The sequence below is a fragment of the Dipodomys spectabilis genome, unplaced genomic scaffold (genome assembly GCF_019054845.1).
Source record: "Dipodomys spectabilis isolate Male_0828 unplaced genomic scaffold, ASM1905484v1 ptg000089l, whole genome shotgun sequence".
NCBI lineage: Eukaryota > Metazoa > Chordata > Mammalia > Rodentia > Heteromyidae > Dipodomys > Dipodomys spectabilis.
The window spans coordinates 4,566,632-4,579,700 of NW_024870766.1; the positions used below are offsets into that span (position 1 = coordinate 4,566,632).

Consider the following 13,069-nt stretch of genomic DNA (forward strand, 5'->3'; position numbering starts at 1 on the left):
CTAGTGTAAGAAACCTAGATTTAATACTTGAAGTTTTATATCATGGTTATGTTCTAATGGGCATTGTCTTCTTTGGTATCTATAGTTGAGCAAATGTGATATGATGTTAAAACACCATTAGTCAATAGCCAAAATTATCACCCAGAGAATATCCTAAGTGTCACACACTAAGTGTTGACGTCATTAACACTGTACTGACCTAACTTGGACTTTATAGTACACAAGCCAGTTATGGTGCTTTCCAGGCACATAGTGTGCTGCACAGAAGCTTCTGAGATGGCCAAGCTTGGAGCTCTCTTTTGAGAAGATCTTTTGCATAGGCTGGCTACCCAGTTCCCACACCCAGGCTCAGAACCTGACCTAGAGGCAGCTTGCCACGCATATTGAGTGCCTGGATCCAGCAGCCTCTCTCTCTACTTCCTGATGCTGATTATTCCAATCAGAGCCATTTTTAAGGAAGGTTTGAACTGAGCAGAAACAGCTCAGCAGCAGACAGTCTCAGAAGCAGAGGGATAAAGACAAGTGGGAGAAATGTTCTTCATTAGCACTGCGCAGTAGAACACTTCATGATATGGAATGTACCTAAGCTGTTCTGTACCTAAGCTATTTGGCAGGGTGGTCAGTACCACAAGAGCTATTGAGCACTTGAAACATAGTGCTGCTACTGTAGGAAGGAACTTCACACTAATTAAGAATTACATTTCAATAGGCACATAATGCTACATGTTGGACAGCATGACACTGTTCTCTCTCAAAGCAAAGGAAAGAATGAAATAAAGGTGGAAGGAAACAAGGAAGGAAGGAAAGAGGAAAATGAAGAAGCCACAGAGTTGTTTTACTTTGTGTGACAGAGCACTGATTATTTTCCTAGCTTGTCTTTACCCTATTCTAATCTAAAGAATTTAATTATTTTACTTCTTAAATATATAATTATGCCTATGTACTTCAGAGTTCACTACCTGTGCTTCAAAAGCCACCTGCATCCAAGACCCCTTGGATTTCTTTAAAATGTAGATACATGGGCCCCAGGTACTGGATTTGAAAAATCCAGCACGAGTGTCATACTCTGAGTATGAGGATACTGCTGACGTTTGAAGCAGCAGTACACTGGGTTCTGTCAAGAATTTGGTCCTTAAATCTTGATGTCATTTAATTTAGACTTCTTGAGCAATAAATACATAAAATAAATATTATCAATACATTTGAATCTCTTTACCTAATGTGGTATCTTAGGAAATTGTTTAGTGACTGAGTCAAGCATAAAGTGTTTAGCCATTTTCCATTGTCATGATTCTTAACTATTAAGGGCAGGCCAAGGGAATATGCAAAAATGCAAGGAAAGGGTCAACACCGTGTGCACAGCTGACCTCTTGCACTTGAACCAAACAATGTTATTTCATGTACTAGATAGATATTTCTAAATTTACTATGAATTGAATAAGAGGTGAAGACCAACTGATTCATTGAGATATTTCATAAGGAATACACACTATTTTCAGAAATTATAAAAACAGATGTCCAAAAAAGTAGCAGCCATTTTTGTCCCCATATCCATTCAGTAAAAGGAGAAGAAAACAGTGGGCATACACTTCGTCCCAGTTTAGAATGACTGGAAAACTAAGCTCAGCGCAGGGGCATGCTGGATATCATCTGAAGCAAATGTAAGTGATTCTAATGAATGTAGCATATTCAATATATCCCCAAGTCTTTTCCTTTGGGGAAAATACCAATGGATTTTTAAGGCTTTCTCAGACTTAGAAAATCTTGCCCTTCAATGGTGATCAAATGAGTGGGAACAATCTACGAGATCTTTAGTTTACCACCATCTTTCAGGATAATAAAATGTACAAAGCTCAGAATTCTGACAGCAATCTCATCTTTTAACTTAGGTGCTTGTGGCTTGCTTTTCATTTAATTTTGTAACAAGATTCTAAAACCAAAATTGCTTTCTGCTACAAAGCACAATACATCTCATTAGCTTTTCAGCTAAGGCCCATTTATGCAAATTCAGCATTGTTAACTAAATAATTGAAGTGACCTTAGTATGCAAGGAAAGAAATAATGTGGCACTGAGGTGTGGGAGAAGTATCAGGACTTGAAACACTACAGTCTGCCTAGTGTCCATCATTTCAAAGACTGAGTGACACAATTCAGTTTCCACCCTTAGCACACTGTTTTCTGCCAGAGAGAGGTAGTTAAAATGCTAGCCCCATTCAGCTTCTGAGTGTCCAGTTTTTCCTCTCTTCCCTCTCCTTTCCTATTTCTCTGGGCTTTACAAAGAGCTAGGATGTTCAAGGGAAACTTAAGATGTTACAGTCTTTTCTAAACAGTTAATGAATCCAGCAATAATAAAGAAATCAAAGTCCAGGGAAATGCATGCTGTTCTCTAAGTTACCTTATTTGGGTAGAGTTTTTGCTGTATAAGATCTGAAACTTGATATGTAGATATTGGTCAGACTAAGGCTGTTCCATATGATGTATGGGTCCAATAATTAGGCTATATTATTTGCTCTCTGAGATGACCCCATTTGATTAAATGTTTTTAAAGTGTATAAAGAGAAAAAAAAACAGTGATTTTTTTTTTTCTGTTGACTGAGAAAACTATTTCAGGATCCAGCTTTCCTGTGGCTTTTCTGAAAAGGAAATATTAAGATGTTTCCTAAGCATCATCTTAAATCAAACTAAGGCATTTGGATTTAGAACAGCAAGAAAATTAAAACCTTGAAAGTTGATTTGAAAAATGCAAAATTCTATAGAGAAATTAATGTGTATTTCAATCAAATGATGCTAGAGAAAAAGCTTCTACTTAGCTCCAACTTAAAAATATATTGCACAGAAAATGAATGTTTGTAAAGGTTTTCAAACACAGATCTTTGCTGTTATGATCACTTAAGAATATCTCATAAGCCTGGCTGCTGGTGGTTCATGCCTGTAATGCTAGCAACTCAGGAGGCTGAGATCTAAGGATCATGGTTTAAAGCCAGCCCAGGCAGGAAAGTCCATGAGACTCTTATCTCTAACCACCAGAAAACCAGAAGTAGATCTGTGGCTCAAAGTAGTAGAGCACTAACCTTGAGCAAGAAAGTTCAGACACAGCTCCCAGGCCCTGAGTTCAAACCCTATAGACTTCCACTGCCCTCCCCACACAAAAAATACCTTTTAAATCAGTAATTATTTTGCGACTTTCTGGGCAATCCTCTGTCAAGTTATCTTGAATTAATTTTATAAGGATGAGCTGACCTGAAACACACTTTCGCTGATCTGACTTGCCAGGCACAAGTAAGGACATCTCAAAAGAGTCAAGAAGAAAAGACATGACCCTGTGATTGAAATGAAGACATACATGCATGCGCATGCATGTGTAAGTGTGGAGTATGTGTATATGTGTACGTTGTGTGTGTATATAAGGCAATAACACAAGGAAATCTCCTTTCTGCTATTATTTTACTGGATTTGCTCTGGGACTTATGAAGCCAGGGGTCTTCAGTATGATAATACAAGTTAAATACTTTTATAAACATATACCACAACCCTCATGAATGAAAGCCATTTACCGGGAGGTAAGTAGTCAGAAATTGGCTCCACTCTGTCTGTCAGACAGCTCAAGGTAACAGCATGTTTGTGTTCCCAGGTAACTTCATATCTAATAGGGTTGAAGAACCCCAAAGAAGAAAAACCTTACTCCTATCTGTAGATTCACAAGCTTTTATGTAACATCAGCTGACATTTATACATTAGATTTTATCTAAGAATTATTTTTCTCCAAATCATTCAAAAATTACTGCCATATCCCTACGAATTTAAAGCTGGACTCTATGTTGAGAATACAAAAGGCTAAGTCCTGAAATAGCTCAAGATACTGGCAGATCTCCCAGAAGACAATGTGCACAGATGCATTTGCTATCTTTGCTACATTGTCCACTTAGCTTCTTAACGTATATCATGTTAGGAGAAGGGAGAGCAGCTCCTGTAATTCTGCATGCTCTCCAATTCACTTCAACATTAATTTCTGAATATCTTCAGGAACAGGGAACAAGTACACACTTCTCTACATAAGCCAGCAACAGGCTTCCAATAAAGGGAAACCCTGTATTTGCTTCAAAATACCATGTTATAGCTGGGCACCAGGAGCTCATGCCTGTAATCCTAGCTACTCAGGAGGCTGAGATCGCAGTTCAAAGCCAGCCCTGGCAGGAAAGTCCATGAGACTCTTATCTCCAATTAACCACCAGAAAACGGGAAGTGGTGCTGTGGCTCAAGTGGTAGAGCACTCGCCTTGAGCTGAAGAGAGTAGGGACAGCACTCAGGCCCAGAGTTCAAGCCCCACGACCCACAAAAACAAAACAAAACCACGTTACAAAAGGAAGCTAAAAATTTCATATATATATATATGTATACATATAAATAATATGTATATTTCAAAAAAAAATGAAAGCTAGACATTTCCATCTGACAATCAAGACAGTGATTTTAGGAGCTGCTGTCTCATGGGTGTTACTAGGATTGGCTGACCTGCATAGACATGACTATGTTTAGGTTATATTTCCTATGTATAAGATGAGAGGTCAAAGAATTCAACAGTGAAAAAGAGATGCTTCCTTATACTAAGAACAGTATCAGGGGCCAGCCAGGAATCTGAAATGGGTGCCAAGGCCCAGATGGCAGCCGAGTTTAAGGAGAAGCCTTGTCTATTCCAAAGGAGGCAGACAGGATTTAATTACACACAGAAACCTCAGGATGGAATGGGGAAGCAGTGTTGCCAAAGTTATTGATTGTTTTTTTAAGTGAGAAATCTAGATGTTTATGTGAGATCTCTCATTTCTAAAACTGAGAACAACAAAGCAGAAACAAACCAGGTGTGTAGCTTAGATAATGTATGGAGTGATACTTCTTTCTAACCTCAAGGAAGAGGGCATGAGCAGGTAAGATGCTTCGCTCCCCCTGTGCAGCATATTTACAATTAAATAAAAATTAAATTAAAAGATTCTTTGCTTATGTCACAAGTGGTTTGCTTGTGAATATGCAACTGAAGGTCAAGATTCAATATAATTTTGGTGAGAATCTGGCAGGTGCCTGAGGTTATAGAAATGACTTAGATTCTTATCTCAATAGAATGCTTGATGAATGCCATAATAAGTCTATGAGATTCAAAAGAGTTTCAGGGGAAATTGTGTCTGAAATATTTCATTTATTAGATCTGCTCAGTATCTATTAATTATTACCTTACAAGTAAAGTAGGTCACCTTACCTGTGCTCTCTTGAGAATGCTGTGCTCCTCAGTGCTTGCTGTTTGATAGACTTTTGCCATAACTATTGTTTTTCCCAAAGGCACGCAAGCTCTCTCCAGCTTCTGGCTGCAATCTTACATTTGGGACGGTAAAAATAGAAGACACTGGGGAGAGAATAAAGAGTTTTCATTTGTATATTTATAGTGTGTTTATAATCTTTAAAAAAATTGGAATTGAGAAGCAGTTGTGGACACCTGCACATAGAATTTTGTGGTATGTTCATCTTTGAAATGTCAAGTAGCCACCGGCATGCATACACACACACACACACACACACACACACACAGACACACACACACACACACACACACACACACACACACACATGTGCGCGCGCATTGAGAGACTGCTTTTCCACTGCAACCACAGCTCATATGGTTACTTAAGAGTTCTCTAATCTAGAACAATTAACTTGGATTTATGTTCCTTTTCCTTTATTCATTCATTTGAGAAACACTTATTGAGTCTCATGGTTTTCAAGGAATCGCAGAATCCTACAGTGAACAAAATCAGAATTAAACAAAATTCTGACTTTTGTAGATTCTGGCTAGGCAAGACAGGTAGTAAACAACCAAAAAGACATAACAAATAGTGGTGAATTTTCTGAAGAAAAATGAAATAGGAAGGAGAAATTGGTGGCTTTGGATAGAAGGTCAGGGAAGGCTTCCCTGATTAAAAAAAAAAAAAAAACAGAACAGAGACTCAAAGTAGTGGGAGGTCAAGCCTTACATATACAGAGGGAAAATGAACAAAATGTCAAGAGAAAATCACCAGAAGTCATTGTAGAAGTGCAAGAAACAGGTAAATTGGTTAGCAAATTACTATAAAAACACCAAGATGGGAATGACTTGGGGTAGGTGCCAACAGTGAAGTGAGGACTGATGTGATTCTGGATCTATCTTAAAAGTAGCACCTATGGAATGTGACAAGAAGAAGAGTGAAGGATGACCTCTGCCAACTGGAAGAATGGTGGTATCATTCATTCACAAAATGAAGACTACAGAGGAAGCAAGTTTTGGGGGAAAGAGTAGGAGTAAAGTTTTGGTAATAGTAAGTTTGTGATGATTACTAGATGGTTAAATGGCTAGACTCAGAGGAGAAAGAACCTTAGAAGCTACCTATATTTAGATGGTATTTCAGTCTTCAGATTTAATAACTGATTATATTTTCAGATTTAACAAATTCTGAAACTTAGATAATGTCTCCAGGAAGTGAATAAAGAAGATATACCTATATATACAATGAGAGATCTGGCAGATGAGGTGAGATTAGCAATGGAATCTGGGAATGAGAGTTTAGGGAACAAAAGGAAATCCATAAAATCCTTTTCTGGAAACCAAGTATTACTAGGAGAAACTGGTGACCAATTCTGCGAAATTCTGTTGATAGACAAGATGAAGGCTGGGAAAAGACCAAAGGTTAAAGACTTTGAAGACAACAGTTCAGGAGTTATGGGTTCAAAAACCTGATTGAAAAGGAACTGAAGGGCACAGATATATTTAGAATCGTTGTGTTTACTTTGTTTGTCAAAAGGATACCATGAAGCTTCATAATGGTATCATGTTGTTTTAGAACAACAGACTAGGTGGGAAAAAAAACCTGAAAAAGTTAGATGGGGAAAGGTCCTTAGGGACTTCCCAATTTGTGAACCTTCTTTTACTCATTTTGGGTTTTGTGAATTAGCAAATCAGTGTAATAAAACCAAGAACTCTGAGCTATGAAGTGTATTTTGTTTATTTACTTTGACAAGGGTAGTTCTCCTTCAATAATTTATGTAACTTGAGGGTATACACAGGAGAATGCCCTGTGGTACATTTGGGGAAAGCAACAGATTTCTTTTAAATTGGCCTTCCCTTTACTTTCCCTCAATTCAATCTTTGTGTAGAAGTGGGTTAAGGCTGTGGAGGGTTTCAGGACAGAGGGAGAATTGTGGGATGCCTCTAGAATTGGCCAACTCTTAACTGCCAGATCCTAGAGTATCTCTGTCATTATTCTTGCTTGATGCATTGATAATTCCTATTTTAGTGACCTACCAGTACTTCTAAATTTTGGCTGGAATAAATGCTCAATGTGCTTCAGCACAATGGGATTTTCTCATGCTAAATGCAGAGCTCAGTCACCTTTGAGACAGTTCCCAATTTTACCTCTTCCAGGTTCTATTCCTCTGTGTGATAGATCCCAGGGGACCACTTCTCTATGGGATATCTAGACCCAGCCTACTTGGTTGGCCCTAAAGACACACCTCACATCTTGAGTGAACTGTGCTCATGGACTGCAGTGACCATTTCCTGGTCATAGTGACTTCTGAATACTTGTGCTTGCTTGCTTTAAACCCACCAATCACAACTCCTAAGGAAAATCAGGGTTGATGATGCTATGGGCCCCATAATAGCATTTGCCCATGGGTCCCTCTTTCTGCCTGTGTTCCCTGAAATTGGATCCAGGCATGCATATGCTTGTCAGGAACTGTAAGTACTAAAACTCTTAAATGTTCACATTGTGGTTGTCTCATGGAAGCTATACCGTGAAGCCTTCCCGTAGGAGTGGGCCGGATGGTTCCCTTGAAGATTCTCCTCTGACTGTGCCTCAGGTATCTGCTGGGGACAGAACCTATCAGTGGATAGAAAAACTCAAAGAGTAACCTGATGAGGTTTTAAGAAAAATGCTGGTTGATAGTGGCTCATGCCTCTAATTCGAGCTACTCAGGAGGCTGAGATCTGAGGATCAAGGTTCAAAGCCAGATGGGCCAAGAAAGTCCATGAGACACTCCAATTGATCACCAAAAAAAGAGCTGGAGATGTGGCTCAAGTAGTAGAGCACTAGCATTTAGCAAAAAAGCTCAGGGACAGTGCCCAGGCCATGAGTTCAAGCACCAGAACCAGCAATAACGGAATAAACTAAAAAAGATCATATATTTTAAAAATTCTTCCAAGCCAGTTGTCTAGTCTAAGCATACCACCTCAGTTTTATACTAAGCCTCAGAATGGCTACAGTGACCTGTGGTACCCAGGGTTCAACAACAGTGATGTTCTTTTCACAGGATCTAACATGTTAACACAGGCCAGGAAGGTTGGAGCTCAAAATTAACTTATTTTTGTTCTGATCTTCCTGCCTAAGTGTTTTCCTTTGGTGGACATTATTTGGAGAAAAAAAAAGTGCTACGAGCCATTACAGAGAATGAGACAGAAAGAACTGAATTGTGTCCCTCCCTCCCTCAGATTCTATGTTGATTCCCTAATTACCCCCTCCCCCCAATGCATGGGTATTGGAGAGGGGGAGGGGAATTATGGGAGATTAGGTTTAGATGAGGTCATGTGGAAGGTGCACTCATGATCAGTAGCTTTATAAGAAGAGGAAAAGAGAAATGTTGTCTCCTCCCTATGAAGATACAGCATGGTGGCCTTTTACCAGCCAGGCAGAGAGCCCTAACTAGAAACAGCATCTGCTAGCACCTTCACCTTGGATTTCCCATTCCTGAACTGTAACAATGTTTAAGCCACCCACTGTGGGGCATTTCATCACAGCAATCTAAACCTAAACTGACTAAGGCAGGGAAGTGCCTGGAATCAGTGAGTCTGCATTAGGACTTGCTAAGACAATGCACTCAGTGGTTCTGCAGCACTCCAGTGGAGCTCCTTCCAAATCCCTCCAAAAGGCACAGGAGGACTTTCAGCCTCTGCCTCTGCTGGAATTGCTACTTTCCAGACACCAAACTTTAAAAAAAAGATTCTACACTAGTATGAAATTTAATTTGAAGAATGTTAAAGAATTTCTAAAAATAGTTTACAGAACACTAACCCAGAAAAGGCAGTCAACAAAAGCAGTCATTTCACTTTTAGGAACTAAATTCCCAAAGTCTCCTAAGTCTGGGAATTCTTTGTTTTGTAAACATGTTTACAAGTATAGCCACGATGTTCTAAATGGAAATGACTGTAGTATTTAATACTGGGATGGTCCTTTTCTTGAGACTGGATTTATGCTTCATAATGATTATCTTCTAGACACAGAAATAGAATTTCTGTAACTCAAAATTGTTACCAGAGGCATTTAGTAGAATCTTGCTTTAAAAATATAATGATTTTTTTCATCTTTATTCTCCCCCCTTCAAAAGGTTTCACTGCTCCTGATGTTTAACGTTATGCAAAGACGTGTTTCTGCCAATGAATATCGCCTTATGGTTATGCTTCTGCAAATAGCCTGCTGTGAGCTGATAAAGGGATTAATGCAGCCAAAATTCTTAATCTGTGAAATTACAAATTAAATTCTCATATTAAAAATACCACCCTGAGGTATTTTTTGTGGTTTTAATTCCCCTCTGGTGTTCTGCATACATTGTGCTTGTTAATGATGGGGACAAGGCTGTCTCTGCTGGCAGTCTGCTGCCAAGTGATAATGTGTAGGCATTTACTCACTGATAGAAACTGGATTTAACCACTGGCTGATAAACTAAGTGGCAAGTGGGTAATAAGTCCATATTAACAGAAAAGTACTACTACAGAATTCAGAATCCATAGACCATCAAAATCCTGGCTTAAACTCAATCATCAAGTCAGATGGGATTGAGATGTCACCAAGGAGGAGTGCTATCAAGCTACAAGTTACACTACATGGGAAAACCATCTGCTGAGTGTGCTGAGTCTTAAACTAATGAGTCCATTTGCTTTCTCTCTATAGGAAGATGTGTCTCCAATTCCTTGTTTTTTCCATAGGGATTTTAATTTTATTTTTGTTGTAGATCATTGCAATAATGATCAGTGAGCAGTTTAGAAAGGAAATAGGCAAAATATAGAGAAAATATGGGATCAGAAATTAGGAAATCTTAGTAAGGGTAGTCACTTCGGGGCAAATATGCATAGGCTAAAAAACCAGTTAGGAGAGTTCAGTCCTGTTTGTTTTTTAATGCATTGGATTTATTATATGAGTTATAATTCCAAACACACATAACAACAAGGAAAATCCAATAGTGTTGTAAAGGAGAATCGAATAGTGCAATGGGGGCTGGGAAGTATAAAATCCAAGAGATAAAGGAAATAACTGTAAATGATGTATATACACAAGGATGAATAAACATAAAACATTTCTGCATATAGGTAGTATGCTATTTTTATGCAATCAGCAACTAGTATGAGAAGAAATATCTGTAATAAGCTTTTGAAAAAAAACATTAACGCCACTGAACAAAAACATTCCGACAGCAATATTGTTTTGCAAAATTTCACAAGAATTCTGTTTCACACTTGGGAAGAAAGCTGAGACCCTCCCAGCCATAAATCCAGCCCCAGATATTTTAAATGTAATTGAAAAAGCCTGTATAAATATGAACACTTTTGTAAAAACAAAACGAAAACCCACCCAGGAATGTGTTTTGTTTTAAAAGACCCAGAGAGGAGCTGTCTGTACGAATACCAAGAAAATGTGTAGTTAAAGTGAATTATATGCCTTCAGTTCCTGCATGTCAATTCTGTGCATTAGCCAATTGCCAACTCTGTTCTTCAGCTCACTGCATAGCAGTCCTTTTTAAGGTTATTGTTACAACCAAGATGGTCTCTGAGAATCAAACAGAAATGAATCATTTTTTTCCCTTTCTGTGTACTGCAGCCAGTTAAAATAGAGCTATATGCATAAAGCACTAAATATGTAAATCACATTTTCCTTTTCCTTTATGAATGCTCAGATCATTTTTTGGACACACACATAATCAAATACAAAGACGCACAGCTGCAGACTGCAGAGGAGAGATAGCAAAAAAGGAATCCATTTTCTTCCTGTGTCTGGTAAGCTAGCAATTGAATGGCAGGATTCTACTAATATATATACACATAATCCCCCTCTGGCTTTTGCATGCTCCCCCTCACTTTTCTTTTACACACACACACACACACACACACACACACACACAGATGCATCTACAGATAAATCTCATGTTTGTGCACATATAAACAAACCCATCTCTCTACACGCATGTTGCATATATATGGAATAGTGCTCTGGTTGGATATTGCAGGCGCGTAGTACTCACTATCTGTCAGTTCCCAAAGCCGTGGGGGCAGGTCACTGAAATACTCATGGTTCAAGGCGGCCTGTGCTGATAGTCTGTTCTTTGGAGAACACTGGAGGAGCTTAGAGGCCAGATCCTCTGCATGATTCACATAGCTGAGCCTAAAATCATAAGCAGAAAGAGAGAGAAAAATCAGACCCAAGAAAGAAAAGTCCACTAAATAAGACATAAAACTCGTAATTTCTGTAGGTTAATTTATTCCAGGCCAGAAAAATAATGAAAGTAAATGAGCAGAACTCATATTGATTCTTAGCATATCTCTTAGTCATACTATTACTCTGGTTATTCTAGCATCATTGATTTAACATATTTCCAATATAAGCAAAGACATGACACTTTCAGCTGAATAAAATAAGTTCAGAAGTAGAGCATTTCAGAGGTAAATTATCAAATAATAAGTTGACAGCATTTCATAGAATCTAAGTACTTCATGGACATCTAGATGCATTTACAAGAAACTAATACAAAATAGGGTAATTAAAACAGAACTGAAATTAGATTCTTTAGTCACAAAAATGACTAGTTCTCCAAGATTTTATATTTTCTTGTGCCAAATATGAAATCATTGAAACAGATGTCTTCTCAAATGCCAGTATCATAATATTAATGTATAGGCTCAAACAACAGGGATACACTTAAGTGATACGGGGCTGAATCAATTCAAAATGACCTTTAAAACAACGGTAGACAGAAAATATGGGTTTCAAGATTATCGAGGAAAGGATAGAAGTAAAGTCTTTCATGTGGTATAAGCTTTCATACGGGCGGCAGCAATCTCAGTGCAGCCACACTGTGCTTTCTGTGGAATCTGTTTTTCTGCTCAGAGAAATCAAACCTGGACACTTAATTAAAACTGATAATAAGAGTATTTCTAATACTAGTTACCATTCTCAAACATTTCTCACATTCTCTTATAGTCCAGCAAGGTTACTATTCCCATTTGATAGTGCAGAAAGAAAGGAGAGGCCAGAGATGCTGGGGATTACTCCGGTAGTAATTCATGTTCTCTTAAAGGCTTTTAGCCATGGTTCCCTGAGTTTTAGCAATACAGTGAAACATGTGCATTGACTCTCAAAGGCAGCCAGATGGGGTCAGGGAAAGTTGCTTCTGAGAGTACTTTTTAAAAGCCTTGAAGGCATGGAACACACAATTAATTAGCAAAAACAAAAACTAAAACCCAAACAAACATATTTCTTCAATGATCAACACAATTCTCCTTAATCTGCTCTTTCGTATGGATTTAAATTTGTTATATGGTTAGTGAGAGTCAGGATGGGGAACAAGAAAGAGGGTAATGAATTTAATTAGAAAGACAAAAACAAAGAAAACATTATCCTCTCAGCTAGTCTAAGGGACCTACTTGCTAAAGCTTTCTATGTGAACATCTCAGAAATGGGTTCAGTGCCTGGATGCAATGGCTGTTTTGTACAAATGGATCAGTAAGATTTTTTTCCTTCTTTTTTTTTGTATGATTGTTGTTGTTTTGTTTTGGTGGTTACTTAGGTTTTGAATTCAAGAGCCTTCCATGTGCTAGGGAAACATTATACCGCCTTTTAGCTTCAGTTATGTTTTATATAGTCTGGTATTTTTGCTTAAGCTAGCTTGGACAATGATCCTCCTGCCTATACTTTCTGTGATGATGGAATGACAGATGTGTACCACTGTGTCCACCTTTTTATTGATTGAGATGAGGGGGGGGGGGTCTCATGAACACTTTTCCTGG

General features: G+C 38.3%; 1 protein-coding gene across 3 annotated transcripts in view; it reads right to left on the bottom strand.

Annotated features, from left to right (window-relative positions):
• The window catches only part of Cdk14 (cyclin dependent kinase 14), a 538,666-nt gene that overhangs the window by 84,101 nt on the left and 441,496 nt on the right, over positions 1 to 13,069 (bottom strand). For all 3 annotated transcript variants that reach the window (XM_042684715.1, XM_042684719.1, XM_042684716.1), the window contains exons 13-14: positions 11,308 to 11,447; positions 5,249 to 5,392 (exon numbers count right to left, since the gene is read on the bottom strand). In XM_042684715.1, coding sequence (XP_042540649.1) covers positions 5,277 to 5,392; positions 11,308 to 11,447 — 256 coding nt within the window. In that variant the 3' untranslated portion in view covers positions 5,249 to 5,276. The remainder of the gene's footprint in view (positions 1 to 5,248; positions 5,393 to 11,307; positions 11,448 to 13,069) is intronic.